The sequence below is a fragment of the Podarcis cretensis genome (genome assembly GCF_951804945.1).
Source record: "Podarcis cretensis genome assembly, chromosome: 7".
In the NCBI taxonomy this organism is placed as follows: Eukaryota; Metazoa; Chordata; class Lepidosauria; order Squamata; family Lacertidae; genus Podarcis; species Podarcis cretensis.
The window spans coordinates 3,639,400-3,655,032 of record NC_137176.1 but is presented as its reverse complement, the minus strand read 5'-3'; the positions used below and the strand labels follow the sequence as shown (position 1 = coordinate 3,655,032).

General features: G+C 43.6%; 1 protein-coding gene across 2 annotated transcripts in view; it reads left to right on the top strand.

Moving 5' to 3' along the window:
- The window catches only part of SORCS2 (sortilin related VPS10 domain containing receptor 2), a 129,178-nt gene that overhangs the window by 96,308 nt on the left and 17,237 nt on the right, over nucleotides 1-15,633 (top strand). For both annotated transcript variants that reach the window (XM_079983492.1, XM_079983491.1), the window contains 8 exons: nucleotides 244-377; nucleotides 2,925-3,053; nucleotides 3,744-3,915; nucleotides 7,163-7,349; nucleotides 8,978-9,111; nucleotides 12,869-12,992; nucleotides 13,390-13,502; nucleotides 15,233-15,358. In XM_079983492.1, the coding sequence (XP_079839618.1) occupies nucleotides 244-377; nucleotides 2,925-3,053; nucleotides 3,744-3,915; nucleotides 7,163-7,349; nucleotides 8,978-9,111; nucleotides 12,869-12,992; nucleotides 13,390-13,502; nucleotides 15,233-15,358 (1,119 nt within the window). The remainder of the gene's footprint in view (nucleotides 1-243; nucleotides 378-2,924; nucleotides 3,054-3,743; nucleotides 3,916-7,162; nucleotides 7,350-8,977; nucleotides 9,112-12,868; nucleotides 12,993-13,389; nucleotides 13,503-15,232; nucleotides 15,359-15,633) is intronic.

Sequence of the window (15,633 nt, the reverse complement as noted above, 5' to 3'; positions counted from 1 at the left end):
TCTCCTCAGGGAACCTTCTTTAGGCACCAGGCCTTCAGTTAAGTAAACAATCCTTTTAAACTGAATGTGTGTGGGTGTTTTCATGGTTTTCTTTGTTATTATGCTATGTATTTTAGTTTTTTATACTGTAAACCTTTCTGTGATCCTTGGATGAAGGGCGGTAGGTAAATAACAAACAAACAAACAACCTTTGTACGTTTAATCCTATCTGGTAGTTATGAGAGTTCACATTCTAATGTTCAGGGCGACCCCTGCATCATGGGTCAGCGGAGAAGTTTTCGGAAGAGGAAGAGTTCCTCGTGGTGCATTAAAGGAAGAAGCTTCACATCAGCACTCACTTCCACAGCTTGTGAGTGTAGCCCTTCTGATTTCTCATGGTGAGCTTTTCTATAGGTCTTTGTGATGGCTTAACTACATATTCTGTATTAATCTTATTGAAAACCCTAATATTTAACAGAAGTGGTAGTTATGCACTGGTTAGAAAGAGAAAATTATTTCTAGCTTTCCTTTGAGGATGTGGTGGTGGTAGAATCATAGAATCATAGAGTTGGAAGAGAGCACAAGGGCCATCGAGTCCAACCCCCTGCCAAGCAGGAAACACCATCAGAGCACTCCTGACATATGGTTGTCAAGCCTCTGCTTAAAGACCTCCAAAGAAGGAGACTCCACCACACTCCTTGGCAGCAAATTCCACTGTCAAACAGCTCTTACTGTCAGGAAGTTCTTCCTAATGTTTAGGTGGAATCTTCTTTCTTGTAGTTTGGAGGCATTGCTCCGTGTCCGCTTCTCTGGAGCTTCTCTGGTAATAGTAGTAGTAATAGTCAACACTTCATATCTCCAGCTGTTCTACCCCACCTATGCATTTGTCAGAGTTACCAGAGTTCATACCCCACCTTTCAGTTCTAAAGGACCCCCATGGTACCTTACAGATTTTGAAAACAATATAGGGCATTTGAAAATAAAGTATAAATACCGTATTTTGCGCCCCATAGGACGCACCGGCCCATAGGACGCACCTAGTTTTTTTGGGGGGAAATAAAGAAAAAAAATTTTTATTTCCCCCCCCAGGTGCGGAGCTGGAAGAACCAGGTCAGGGAACAGCGGGAAGGCGCGCTCCACCTCCCCGCTGTCCCCCGAGCTTGTGGGGCTGGCGATGGGGAGAAGTGTGCTGAGCCGGGGACTGCAGGCAGCTCTGCGCGGCCATCGGGAGCCGAGCAGGACTTCGCGCCCGGCTCCCGATGGCCGCGCAGAGCTGCGCTGAGCCCGGGACTGCAGGCAGCTCTGCGCAACCCTTGGAGCCAGTCTCCTGAGGGTTGCGCAGAGCTTCCTGAAGCCTGGAGAGCTAGAGGTGTCGGTGCGCACTGACCCCTCTTGCTCTCCAGGCTTCAGCGAAAGCCTGCATTGTTTTCTGCTGCTCCAGAGAAGCGGACACGGAGCAATGGTTCCAAACTACAAGAAAGAAGATTCCACCTAAACATTAGGAAGAACTTCCTGACAGTAAGAGCTGTTCGACAGTGGAATTTGCTGCCAAGGAGTGTGGTGGAGTCTCCTTCTTTGGAGGTCTTTAAGCAGAGGCTTGACAACCATATGTCAGGAGTGCTCTGATGGTGTTTCCTGCTTGGCAGGGGGTTGGACTCGATGGCCCTTGTGGTCTCTTCCAACTCTATGATTCTATGATTCTATGATTCCTTATAACAGCATTTCGTAACTGTGAGGACTTGACGGAAAAGGCAGTGTCTCAGTCACAACCCCAAGCAATTTCTGGTGCCCCCCCCCAGCCTCCCCCAGTTGGGCTGTTGTGTTTGTTTGTTTGATTGATTCAATTTATGAATTTCACAGTGATTCCACAGCAAACAATTGGAAACAAATTCCATATGTAAGAACAGTTAAAACCCAATACAGATACAGGCCAGGATAAAGAACAACACTTAAAAGGCTTGTTGAAAAGGATTGTGTTGTGTTTGGCTCCTAGCTGCTCTGGTCCTGTGTCAGTCAGAAAATGGACTGAGTAAGGACAGGAAGTAGCTAAATACTCAGCTCTGAACATTTCCTGCCTTGGATGCAGGGTGGCTATTGCAGCTCATGTGATGGCCTGAAACTCACTAAATCCATCTTTCAGCTGAGACCAATGGTCCTTTTACAAGCACAAATGATCAAGCTGGTGGCACCTGCATTTCGTCCACAAAAACTAGGGAGAAACCCAGGACACTGTGGCTTAGCCATGACCAGAATCCTATTGCCCAGGTCTGGACCAGCCCTTATATAAAGGTTGTTCCTGCGTGGAGTGTTGAAGGGCCAGCCCACGCTAATGGAAAGAGGCATTGCACACATTCTTTCCAGAGCCTTTTTACTCACCACACTGCCTGCTTGGGTTTGGGAAGGAGCTTGCAGGTGATAGGCAGTTTGTTTGCATTGAGTCCTCTGGGCCCTGTGGCTGCATTCCGGTTGCAGGGCTCAGTAGACTCCTGCCATACAAGAGACCCTGGGGTGGGGGCTGGCTGACCCTCACACACTTAGAATCATAGAATCATAGAGTTGGAAGAGACCACAAGGGCCATCGAGTCCAACTCCCTGCCAAGCAGGAAACACCATCAGAGCACTCCTGACATATGGTTGTCAAGCCTCTGCTTAAAGACCTCCAAAGAAGGAGACTCCACCACACACCTTGGCAGCAAATTCCACTGTCAAACAGCTCTTACTGTCAGGAAGTTCTTCCTAATGTTTAGGTGGAATCTTCTTTCTTGTAGTTTGGAACCATTGCTCCGTGTCCGCTTCTCTTGGCATGAGATGTCCTCCCAATGGCTACAAAAGATGCCAGTTGTGTACTTGTACTCTCCAGGCCATGTACACTACAAATAACACTTCACAAATTAATAGTAAAGACAAGTCAACTTCATGATTAATGCTTGTTTGTTGTTCTGTAGTGATTATGGGTTTGAGCGTTCAGCACTGCAAAAATCTGAGCCAAACACGTGCTTTGCTGACTTTTGGTTCAACCCTGAAACTCCTCCTGAAGACTGTGTCTTGGGGCAAGCCTACAGAAGCAGCACAGGGTAAGTACTTGGCGTGTGTTCTGCTGTGGAAAGCAGCCCCATAGCTTCCTTGCTTTCTTCAGTTAATCCATTGCCTTTCTAAATGGATATTGAAAGGTTGCTGTTAGCCATTCCCAGTTTGGTTTAACAGACAAACCTTTTTCTCAGGGAACTCTGAGAGTTGTGGCTTTGGGAAGAGAATAGGGGTCTCCTAAGACTCTCAGCACCCTTAACAAACTACAGTTCCCAGGATTCTTTGGGTGAAGCCATGACAGTTTGAAGGGGTATCTTATTGCTTTGAATGCATGTTGTGGATGTGGCTTTATGTGGAAGCCAGTCCCATTGACCTTGGTGGGACTAACATCCAAATAGAGCTATAGCCCAGTGCTTTGCCTGCAAAACGTCCCAGGTTCAATCCCTGGAATCTCCAGATAGGGGTCAAAATGCCCCCTGTCTGAAACCCTGGAGAGCCACTTCTGGTTAGTCTGAACAAAACTGAGCTAGATGGACCAACAGTCTGGCTCAGTATAACACAGCTTCCTGTGTTTCTGGATTGTGCTGTTGGTTACCTTGGTCTGGTTCTTTTTCTGTTTTCCTCCTGCCTCATCCATGGGGAGAGATCAGATCCCTCCAAGTTATGATGCATGCTGTGTTTGATGTACAGTACCATTGTGCACTTAGATATGCTCTCTATTTCCATTTTTTCTACAGGTATCGCAAAGTTATATCTAATATATGTGAGGGTGGTGTGGATTTGCAGCAAAATGTATCTCAGCATCTGTGCCCTCTGACTGCTCCCAGAGGACTGCAGATAAGCATCAAAGGGGAGAGCCTTGCAGTTAAGCCCGGAGAAGATGTCACCTTCATTGTCAAACAAGAACAGGTAACTGTAATTTCCTGCCTCTGTAGATATTTGTCTCCCATCTGCTTAGTGAATGGATAGAAGCTGGGAAATGGCTTGAGGCCCTCATATTTGTTAACCACAGAAGAAAAGGCATATTAATTCAGGTGCTGACGGTTCCAATAAAGGTAAAGGTAAAGGTACCCCTGCCCGTACGGGCCAGTCTTGACAGACTCTGGGGTTGTGCACCCATCTCACTTAAGAGGCCAGGGGCCAGCGCTGTCCGGAGACACTTCCGGGTCACGTGGCCAGCGTGACATCGCTGCTCTGGCCAGAGCCAGAGCCAGAGCCAGAGCCGCACACGGAAACGCCGTTTACCTTCCCGCTGGTAAGCGGTCCCTATTTATCTACTTGCACCCGGATGTGCTTTCGAACTGCTAGGTTGGCAGGCGCTGGGACCGAGCAGCGGGAGCGCACCCCGCCGCAGGGATTCGAACCGCCGACCTTTCGATCGGCAAGCCCTAGGCGCCGAGGCTTTAACCCACAGCGCCACCTGCTCAATTAAGGTTACTCAATGCCTAAACTGCTGAAGTTGTGATGATTGCTACGAGGCAGGCAAAACCTCCAAGTCATAGCCAGTTCTCCTACCCAGCCATGAAAATACAACAGCTACCGCAGCCATAGGAAGGTCAATTCAATGAGTAAATGCAAAATTACTAGAGTGGGTGGTGGTCTGATCCAACGAAGAAGAGCTGGGTGTCGGGGGCAGGCGTGGGCTGCTTTAAATCCCCAGGGAGCGGTCCTGAGGGTAGCCTGATTGTTCTCTCTAGCCCGCTCCTGGAGAGCCCAGCTCTGTGTGCCAGTCTGCCATTGGCCAATTTGGCAGGCTGACGCAGAGCAGGATTTCAAGCTGGGAGCACGAACCGAAGCTCACGCTTCAGCAGGGACCAGACCCTTCATTGTCAGTGTGGTGGAGGTGCTGGCCGTCCTGCAAAGCCACCGCACCCCTACCTAAAAGGGGGTAAGCGGACTTGCCCATGATCCTTGCAGCTGGGATCAACTTTCATTTGGAAGCAGGACATGTGTTTTAGTCTTTCAGGATAGAGTTTCCACTTGGGTGGGGGGTGGGAACCTTGGCCAATTCTTTCTGGGGAAAGATTCCTTTCAAACTCCTTGTCCTCCCAGATCCAGCCCTGCCAGTTAATGTGGAAGGAAGTTTGCTGCAGAGCTTTTCTTTGCTATTAATCCCCTCTGCTGTCTTCACATAACTTCTTCTTAACATGTTTTAGGAAGAAAATGTCTCTTTGTTTGGATTATCCAAATATCACTTCTTCCAGAAAGTACTCCCGGTTTATTTTTCTTCCCCCACGATGTTTCCCCCCTCAAGGCCATGCTGTTATGAACACTGCAGAGTCACTTCTCTTGAGATGGAGCAGGAGTGGCAAGCTACAGGCAGCCCTACTCTCTGTCCTCTCCTGATATCAAGGCTGGACAAGGGTTGCAAGACAACCCTAGCATTAATTAAAATGATGCAGCTGCCTCAGGTTGGGGAATGTTGGTGAGGGGGCAGGGAGGAGTAGCAGCAGACCCCTATAGCTACTCCTTCTGAGTCCTTCACCCATTCTCCTCTCTGTGTCTGTCCTGTCCTCTCCTGGGTTAGCCTGCTGCCCTCAGATGCAGTGGAGTCTGCTGTCTTGTGGCCAGTGTTGAAGTAAGAGCCAACTGCTAGTTGCCTTCTGTGTAAGGAATGTGGCGGTGGGGACATGCCTGTGTGAGATTGCATACCTTGCCCCGGAGTGAAATAAGCTAGGGAAAGTCAAAGATAGGGTGTGTAATCTAGGAACATCCTCATCCAGAAGACATCTGACCCTATATAAACCTCTGGGGAGATAGGGCAAACCCCAAATTCCTGGGCTTATATTTGTTGTGGAGCTTGTAACAAAGCTTTACAGAGTGCGTAAACTTGGGAAAGGGAACCCACATATTCACCAGTTCTGATCCAGTTCCCCATGCAGGGGAAGAGCTGCTAAAACCACTCCAGTTCCAAGTGGAGGGTGCGGGACTGCAGTTGTGCTTCCTCAGCCACTATTCTGGTACCAGAGTCTCATGATGCCTGCCCATTGCCATGTTGGTTGGGGCCAATGGGAGGTGGGATCCAACAACATCTGGAGTTCCACAGGGTTTCCCATCCCTGATCTAGAGCAATGCTGAATCACCCTCTGAAAAGAAACAGAAGGGGCTTCTTCCAAGGAACAAAAAGAAAAGAAATATTCCCTCCATAGGCAGTATTCTTTGATGGATCATTCCTCATCAAGATCCAGTATTTTAGTGGAATCAACACACAGTGGGAATGGTGAATTTCCATAGGAAGAGGAGGATTATGTATTTATTTATTGATTGATGGTGTACATCAAAAAGGGGTTAAATCTATGTTTTGAGAGAGTGACTGGGCTTGTTTCCCCTGGTGTAATGGGAGAGAGGGCCTTCTTGCTTCTGAGAGAATCTCTTTCTAGTGTTGTGCCCAGCTTATCAGATACCTTATCTGGGCTGCTGCATAATATTTTAGCGATCAGGAGCAGCTGAGCCACCCCCACCCCCCATGTGGGCTTTGTAGTTTGGAGGCTTTATTGGCTTAGATGTAGGTGTTTCAAAATATGACAGGTTGGTAGAGTTTGGAATAAGACTAGGATATATTGCCAGATATTCATTCTCACCATTGAAATTCATGTAACTCGGAATAAACTTTTCACTGTCCAGTTTTTTAGACCCTCAGGTTGGTTGGGGAACATTCCAAAGTGTCCTGAGCTGGGGACAACAATCAGAAAAATCTGAATCTGAGGGAGAGCCTTGGATGATTAATTTACTTCTGTTGTTCTGCATGACACTGTCCCAAACAGTGTCCCAAACTGAGCATGAAGAGGAAGTTTGAGGGTTGGAAGACTTGATTCCCATTTTGAGGAGGGTCCTCACTGACATTTGAATCCAAGCCAAGCATGGATAAATTCATAGGAACTCCCACATTCTGAATGCTGAACAGGCATTATTCCAGGGAATATTCTCACACATTTCATCTGGTTTATTTAATAATCTTCCAAATGTCTATGTATTAAAAGAGATGAAAGCAATCATCTTTTGCCCTATGAAAGAATTGGCAGTATTAATCCTCCTGATGACTAACTCTGTTTGTTTCCCAGTGTCAGTTTTTATGATGGAGCTGAATGCAAATGTGTGTGTGGCTTTGTTTTGGTTTTACCTGTCTCTTATTTTTGCTGTTCTTGGCTTTTCATAGGGAGATATTTTAAACACCAAGTATCAGCTGAACCTTGGCGATGGTGTTAAGGCCATCTATGTGAATCTCACATTGACAGGTGAACCCATACAACACCGCTATGCAAACCCTGGGATTTACCGAGTCTCAGTGATAGCTGAGAATGCTGCAGGCCGAGACGAAGCAGTTGTGTTTATTCAGGTTCAGTGTAAGTCTTGACCTCTTTTTCTTAATTCTTCTCTAGTCTTTTGTCATCAACATCCTTAGTAGCAGTAGAAGTAGTCATAGCCATACTACTATTGCCATAGTTCAGTCTTGGCAACCTGTGAAATGAATTCTTTTGTCACTTCAGAAAGAAGCAGGGACTCAGCTAAATTTGACCAGCTAAGTGCTCTTTTTGTTTATGAACCCAAGGTGTGTTGGTGTGTCAGGGACTGCCAGAAGTCCATCGTATGTGATCTCTGACACATTTATTCAGTACGCTGGATCCCTGAAAGCTGTTCAGCACCGAAGCCCACCTGCTAGAAATCAATGGAAGCATACACAGGTGGCGCATGAGCTCTGCTTTGCACAAATCCCTGTGCTACAACATTAGGTAAAGGGGAAAGGGACCCCTGACCATTAGGTCATACCATTAGGTGCTACAACATTACTATTTGTCAATGTTGTACCTCTTGTGCAGTCTGTTTTGTGGTGATATGCAAAACAGATAGTGTGGAAAGTCTTTCAGTAACACAAGTCCATCAGATGCTCTTGCTATTGAATCTTCGAACCAGTCTCTGTTTTGTTGCCCTAGCATCAAACTGGTGTGGGAACAGAGATTGTCTAGTCGGTCACCATGACTTAAGCTTTTAAAAGAGGAGGTGGATAAGGAAGCTAGTGGTAGGCAAATGATGGAGAGATATCACACCCTCACCCACTTAGCAGAGCTGCACCAAAGCAGTCTTCTTATACTTCCCCCCCCCCCTTTGCTCTCTTTATTAACCATATAAAGCACCCCCTGAAAGTTGGTCTATTTTTCATCCAAGTCTTGGACACAGAAGGATCTTTGCAAAAACCTCCTGAAAGCTGATTTTTCAGCCAGGGAACTGTGACGCTTCCTAGACTTGGCAGAAATTCAGATGTGCAATTCCTGAGGTTGTCTAGCCAAGATGGAGAAACTTTCCCCATCCCACTAAGCTGAAGCTGAAGCAAAATCTCTTTGTATACTCTCTGGTCCCACAGGGTGTTGAAAGTGACTCTGCCAATATTTTGGCTCAGTCTGGTTAGGGAGTTGCACTATAACTTGGTCTGTCAATTTTGGGGGTTGCACAGCTCCTTTTCTCGAAGCAGAAGGCTAAGCTACTTCATAGAGTCTCCATTCTCTGAAGCCTTAAAGGCCTTTCAAAGTTGGTGTGTTCAGTGCTGCTTAAACATGGATATGAGGGGCTTTGGAAATCTGCTTCCTACTTGTAAGCATAATAAAATCCACTTCTCTTTTTCTTGATGAAAATTTCAATGTGTCACAAATATTTCTTGGGTCCCTTAACGCTATGAGTGGACATGCTGAACTTTCAAGCAAGAGCACCTCAAATTTAATTCTGTATGAAAGTTAATTCAGTGACCATTTTCTTATATATTCTAGCATGCAAGAGAAAGTGCTGCCGGAAAGTGATTAACCACTTGGCTTTGGCCATTTACCTCAACTTGTTGGCAATGTGGGATTTGCTTGAAATGCATTGCTTATGTCTCTCAGCGCTTCAGTATGATATTGCTGATGAATTGTTTAAAGATTTCAGAACCTGAAGTGCTTGATAAATTAATAGTTTCTTAATTAATGATAGGGACTTTTTTTAGCTCCACTGCAGGCATTACAGCTAGAAGTAGTTCCTGTTACTGGCAAAAATCAGAAGGTGAACCTGACAGCCATCATCTTTCCCAGAAACGCTAACTTTACACTGTTTTATTGGTGGATTGGAAACAACATTCAGGTATCGACTAGTAATTAATTCTGACTTCTCCAATATTTAAAACAGGAGTTCCTAACCTGTGGCTCTCAAGATGTTGCTGGACCCCAACTCTCATTAGCCCCAGCCATCACTGCTAATAGGCAGATATAATGGGACTTGTAATCCAGCAACTTTTAGAGGTTTACCACCCTGTTTTAAAACTTTGCTTCTTATTCTTGTAGCACATATGAGAAACATCACAATCTTATGAGATACCATTCTGTTACACAAAAGTTTGTCTCCAGTATCCTTTGTACCTCCAGTACCTGAGCACTGCAACTCCTTTTTTTTCAAGAGTAATCACAATTATAAAGACCTTTTGGGTCTTTAGGATTTTAAACTATTATCATTTTCCAGAACTAAAGTTAGCATTAACCTTGGATAAGTGTCAACTAAGGAATTTGCTCTTCTGGATAGAATCTAGAAGGGACCTACAACTAATTAGAAACACCAATTTCCCCCTTGATATCCATTCCTGAGAACAGAGCATTTTAGAACTAGTTACCTGAACAAATTCTCACCAGTTTCCTTAAGAAATGCCTCTATTGAGCTGCATTTCCAAGTGATGCCCTGCAGTCTTGGATGGTCACTACAATAAGGTCCCATATGCAGACAGACCTCAGGTGGAAGACATCACTCGTGATCTGCCAGCCGGCCCCTTATGTAGAGACCCAAGAGATCATTTTCTGAAGCCTTTGTTCACACAAGCAAGCTAGCACACCCCAGCAGAAAATGTGATGTTTCTTTGGAGTGACAATAATAGTTTTGTAACACAGACAGTGGCCCTCTATACACGGGCTGAAAAAATCAGGGAAAGGGAGTTAGATAAAATTGCTATAAAATGTTGTGGAAATTCAGAGGTTTGATCTCAAATCAAATTGGATTTGAGTTTGTTGTGTCTGGTAACTTCTCTCTCTTAACATCATGGATGTTGGCTTATATTATGGATGTATGACCTGTATTATTTTAGTAATACTATTGCTACAAGTTTGTCATGGCCTTTGGCTAGAACAATAAATTTAGGAACAAACAAAGTATAGCAGTACGGAAGAGTGATAATCCTTTTATAAAGAGTAAATAATATTTTTATTAGGAATTCAGTGTATGAGAGGGTAAGAGGACACCTTAGATGCTCTGATAGAAATTGGCTTAATTTCTTACTTTGGCCAACTTAACCTGTCCAGCTTCTTAAAACTATGCCCATTCTCAAGCAACCTGTTTGATGTGGGTGTTCAATTTCCCGTGTACAAATCACAGAAGGGAGAATCGTTGTCACTTACGCACATACAGACAGACCTCATTTACATTAAGGTCACCTCCAGGAGTGGCGTGGTCCCGTTTCTCCACTGGAGATGAACAGGAAGTGCTGCTTTGCCCTGCTTTCATGGCTCCTGCCATCACTGACCTGCTCCCGCAGCTGCCACGCAACCTGCCCCATCTACCACTGGTGAAGGGCTGACACCATCAATGCCAATTTTGGGCACGTCAATTTTTGGTGAAATCTCACCCAAAATCACTGTGATATTGTCCCAAATCAGCCCTGAAGCACCTTGGGGCAGCAGCCTCACCTGCCTCATGGCTGCACCCGCTCTGGTCACATCCGCACCATCTTCTTGGCTTTGTCCAAAGAATCCTGGGAACTGTAATTTTTTGAGGTTGCTGGAAATTGTAGCTCTGTGGAGGGTAAACCACGGTTATCAGGATTCATTGGAGAAAGCTGTGTGCTTTAAATATGTTTTAAATGTATGATGTTGATGTGACCTAGGTTTCAAAAGCTTATTTGCCTACTTTTCTTAAGTTGGCTAGTTTTTTAGTCCTTTCCCTCATTGGCTAATGTTCTGTCTGCTCATTTCAATTGGGTAAGATTTTGAAACAACTGAAAGAATTTAGGAACCATATTTACTCGAGTCTAATGCACCACCAAAATTAATGCACATCTCAATTTTCAGAACGTTAAAACCAAAAAAATTGTTTGCTGGTAAATGTAAATGTGCCATTGAATCTAATGCACACCTTAATTTTCGCAACGTGATTTGGCCAAAAAAGGAGCACATTAGATTTGAGTAAATACGGTAATTCAAACAGCAATCTCTTGGCAGATCCAAAACTGGAACTGGTTTTGGCCATGATGTCAGCTGTCTGCTTTTGCTTGCATCTTTGTACTGGTGTTACATTTGCTTGGGAGCTCTGGAAACCAGCCCCATGTGCACTGTCACCCCCCCCCCCAAAAAAAAAAACCCCACTGGAAATGGCTGAAATCACAACGACTCATGAAACCAAGTGGAGTTGGGGGCCCTGCCCAGATACAACATCATGCCAGACAGTGAGGAAAGGCTTTTTTGTCTAAGGAAACTGGTATTTTGTAAGTTTTTATGCTTTTTTGCCAGCTCTAAAGTGTTCGTCTTCCTTCTTTATTCCGTTCAAATATACATTCTGATTTCCTTCATAATATAGTTAATATTTTTGCATTTTCCTTAAAATTTAGTGTCTCACATCTTTCATACTTCTACTCATGCTTGTTCTGGATAACATGCACCCGATGATTCATAGATAATTTTGATGTGTATGTATGTATGTAAAAAAAAAAATTAAAATTAAAAGCAGCACCAGGAGGCTGCAATTTTGAGGAAAGTAGCAGCAGGGGACGAGGGTAAGCTGCTTTATTTACTTTTTTCTGCTCAGAAGGGCCCCTCCCAAACTGCTTCCCCCGCCATGTGCTCTAGATGCATGTTTGCAGAATAAACATGTTCAGAATTGGAAAAGTCACCACAGGAGGATTTGGAGCCAGTTGAGAAAGGATTAAGCGCCTTTCATCCTCTGCTGTCCTTCCACTCAAAATTGCAGGTTCCTGAAGCTCTTCTTTTTTTCAAAAACTGATGGGGTTTTGTTATGCACATTTGCATGCAGCATCTAGCTTCCCATATGAATTTCTAAAAAAGAAGAAACAAGGATATGTAACGCATGCGCCTCTGAAAATAATTGTTGCCTGACCTTGGATCTTCTGCTGCTAATCCCTGATGCCTTGGAGCAGTCTGCTGCTACCCAGAGAATACCCAGGAGCGCTTTCCAGGGTTGAGCCTTGGCAGCAAATACAAGTTCCAGGGTAATGCCCTGGTGAATCCTCACACAAACAAACCCTGCTTAGACCAAATCAAACAGTTTGTTACCGTATGAAATATTTATGCTTCCACAGTTGCAATGTTGTCAGCATTTTTCTTCACCCTTCATTTATTCCTCACCCTCTGCTCTAGGACTGAAAGAAAATGGCCCCTATTCCACGTGCCATTTGCAGGCTTTTGTGAATTGGTGCTAGCAATGGCAGTCTTCTTTTTGGTTTTTTAAGACCTTTTTTGGTGCCCTTGCTCATAGGCATTGGAGCTGCTCTTGGCGGCTGCCACCTGTTGGCTTCTGTTTTTGTTTCATAATGTCCTGGAATGACGCTGCGTCCGAGACATTGCAGGGAACAAAAATGGCATCTGCCAGCTGGTAGTGATCAAGGGAAGCTCCTCTGCTGACAAATGTGGCGTGGACACACTTTTTTAATAAAAGGGTTAAAAGTGGGGAGAAAGATTAGCACCATCGCTGCCGCCAATGGGAAGTTCCCTCAGATGTTTCAAATAATTTTGCTTCCCCTGAAAATTGTCCCCAGGTTTGTTCCCCCCTTCAATTTGAAGATGAAAGCTCTTAGTTGAACATTTGGGCTTTGCTTATTTTTTCCTCTTTCTTTCTTTCTTTTTAGCCACTTCTGTCACTGGAGAATTTTTTGGTAACCAGTTTTGCAGAGGTGGGGGAAGTCAGAGTTACAGTTCAGGCTTCCTGTGGGAACTCCATGCTTCAGGATTCCAAGATTGTCCGGGTTTTGGGTGAGACACTTAACTTTCAAATATATATTTTAAACTATGCAAATTCTTTCACCTCCATCCTATTGTAGCTGAGACAGCTTGGGTTAAAGTTTGGGCTTTTCTGAATATTTACAAGTCTATGGATGCTTCAGTTGTGAACATGACAAATCCTGGCACACAATCAGCTTTGGGGAATTAATTCTACTCTTCCCGTGATTGTCATGGTTTTGTTACTCATGTGTGTTCATGTACTATGTAGTTCTGCCCTTATTTGCTTGTTTTCTGTTGTGGAAATTTTCAGATAAAGACTGTGGTTATAGAATATTTCTTTTGCATAATAGCTTTGTGCAGAGAAACTTTTGTGCAAATCCAGAATTGCTTTTTTATGTATACAAAATTTGTTTTTATCTGTTTCCAGATAATTTTCAAGTACTTCCTCTAAGGTTTTCTGAACACCTGGACTTATACAACCCAAACATACCTGCCTGGCGGGAAGATGTTGGCCGTGTTGTAACACAACAGATTGCAAAGGTGCTCTGATGGTTTGCAAATTTGTTTAGCGGAGATGGAACAGAGGGAATGTGGAGCCTTTGGATAAGCTTGTATATAGAGTTAGTGCAGCAGGATGACATAACTGGGTTTTGGTTTTACTTCTTGTTCCCTTTGTGTCTTTAAATGAAGTAGAGACATTTTTCAGGGAGAATGTGGTTTTACGTTATTTATTTATCAAGTTATCAAGGTTTTAAGAGTGATTGTAAATAAATGCTCTTGAATTACTTTTGTAGATACCGTATTTACTCAAATCTAATGCTCACCATTTTTGGCCAAATTGCGGTACAAAAATTTGATTCAATGGCACATTTACAATCACCAGCAAATACTTTTTTTGGTTTCAAGGTTCTGAAATTTGAGGTGCGCATTAGATTTGAAATTATGGCACATAATTTAGGGCTCAAGCAACAAAGAAAGGAAGTGAAAACAATGCTTTGATATACTGTACATCAGCGAGGATCCATAACAAGCACAAATTGACTTCTCTTGAGAGGAATATGATCAACTCATTATTCGGGAGTAATTTTCTTAAAATACTTGTCACTGGCTTGAGAGGATTGCCTATCGTAAAAATAATAGTGGAATACTTATAACCCAATAGAGGTTTGGGTTAATAACATCTGGAGCATTGCTCTATCAAAACGCCTCACATACCATCAGCGATTGGTATGTGATACATTTGACACGATCTGGTCTCCCTTTTTCTCTTTTATTGAAGAAGAACAGGATATTTTAATGTCATCATCATCATAGAGGGGATATATCGATTAAAAATGTCTAGCCAGATTGTTGGTTGGGTTCAAGCCAAAATGACAGTGATGTGGGACTGAGGATTAGAATGATCATTCTATGATACTATGGCAATGGACAAAGCTGTATTGCAACTTTTGAATAAATGTTTTAATTTTTTTTAAAAAAGAATATATACATATTTCACCACCTCCCGCCTCCAGTTTTGATGTAACTATGCAATGGGGTTTTGTTGGTTGTTCAGTTGGAAGTTGCCTTGAGCAAGATAAAATGACTAACTAAATAAATAAATAGATCTCCCACTTTGCCCTGCAAGGTGCACACAGACACACATATTGCTTACCATGTTAGAAGATGGAACTGCAATCTTTTGCATACTTAGCTAGGAAAGAGACTCACTGAATACGATGGGACTTAACATAGTGTAAATGCATAAGATCAGACCATAGCTGTCAACTTTTCCCTTTTCTTGCGAGGAATCCTATTCAGAATAAGGGAATTTCCCTTTAAAAAAGGGGGAAATTGACAGCTATGGGTCAGACTGCATAACCATCTGTTAAAATTGGGGTGGAAAAAAGGGAATCTTTGCCAACTTGAGTCCCATCAGGGGGAAAGGTGGGGTATAAATAATTAGATGATGATGATGATACAGCACGCAGCACTAAATCTGTCATTAGTGCAAGCAATAAGGCACTGGTGAAACTACAAGGCACTTGAACTTAATAAGTATTTTCCACTTTTTAAAACAAATTGCCTAAATCTTCCTATTATTATTTATTCTTTATTACATCCATTTTGTTGTTTGTTCTTCTCCAGTAGTTATTCCAAACCTTGACTACTTCATGTGAGGCAAGAAACAAATCAAATCAAATCACTTTAAAGGAGCTATAGTAGAGCAGTTTATTACAAAGGTAGCCATGCAGTCCAAGTCCATTTCTGAATGGTTTCTCTCCCCTCAGGAAACAGGTGTGCCTGAAGAAAGTCTTGTTACAGTAGTAAAACCTGGACTGCCCACAACTGCAGATTTACATGTGCTTCTATCCATGAACCACACCAAAAGCAAAATAAGTATGTCTAGCAATAAGGTAAGAAGACAGATGAAAATTAATTTAGAGCACAATACAGATTGACTGTCTCACTCCTTATTAAACTAAGAGCACTGTGTAATTTTGCAACACGTCTAGCAAAGCAGAGAATCACTCTTTGAAGGGCCTAAAAGTATTTAAGGAGGGAACTGTCACATGTTTCCTCTAACAGCTGATGCATCAGTATGACTACATCTCTTCTATGTGACTGGAGCCCCCAGGACACAGGTCATGTATGCACACTCCTAATATCTGGGGATGTGCAGCACTGGTAT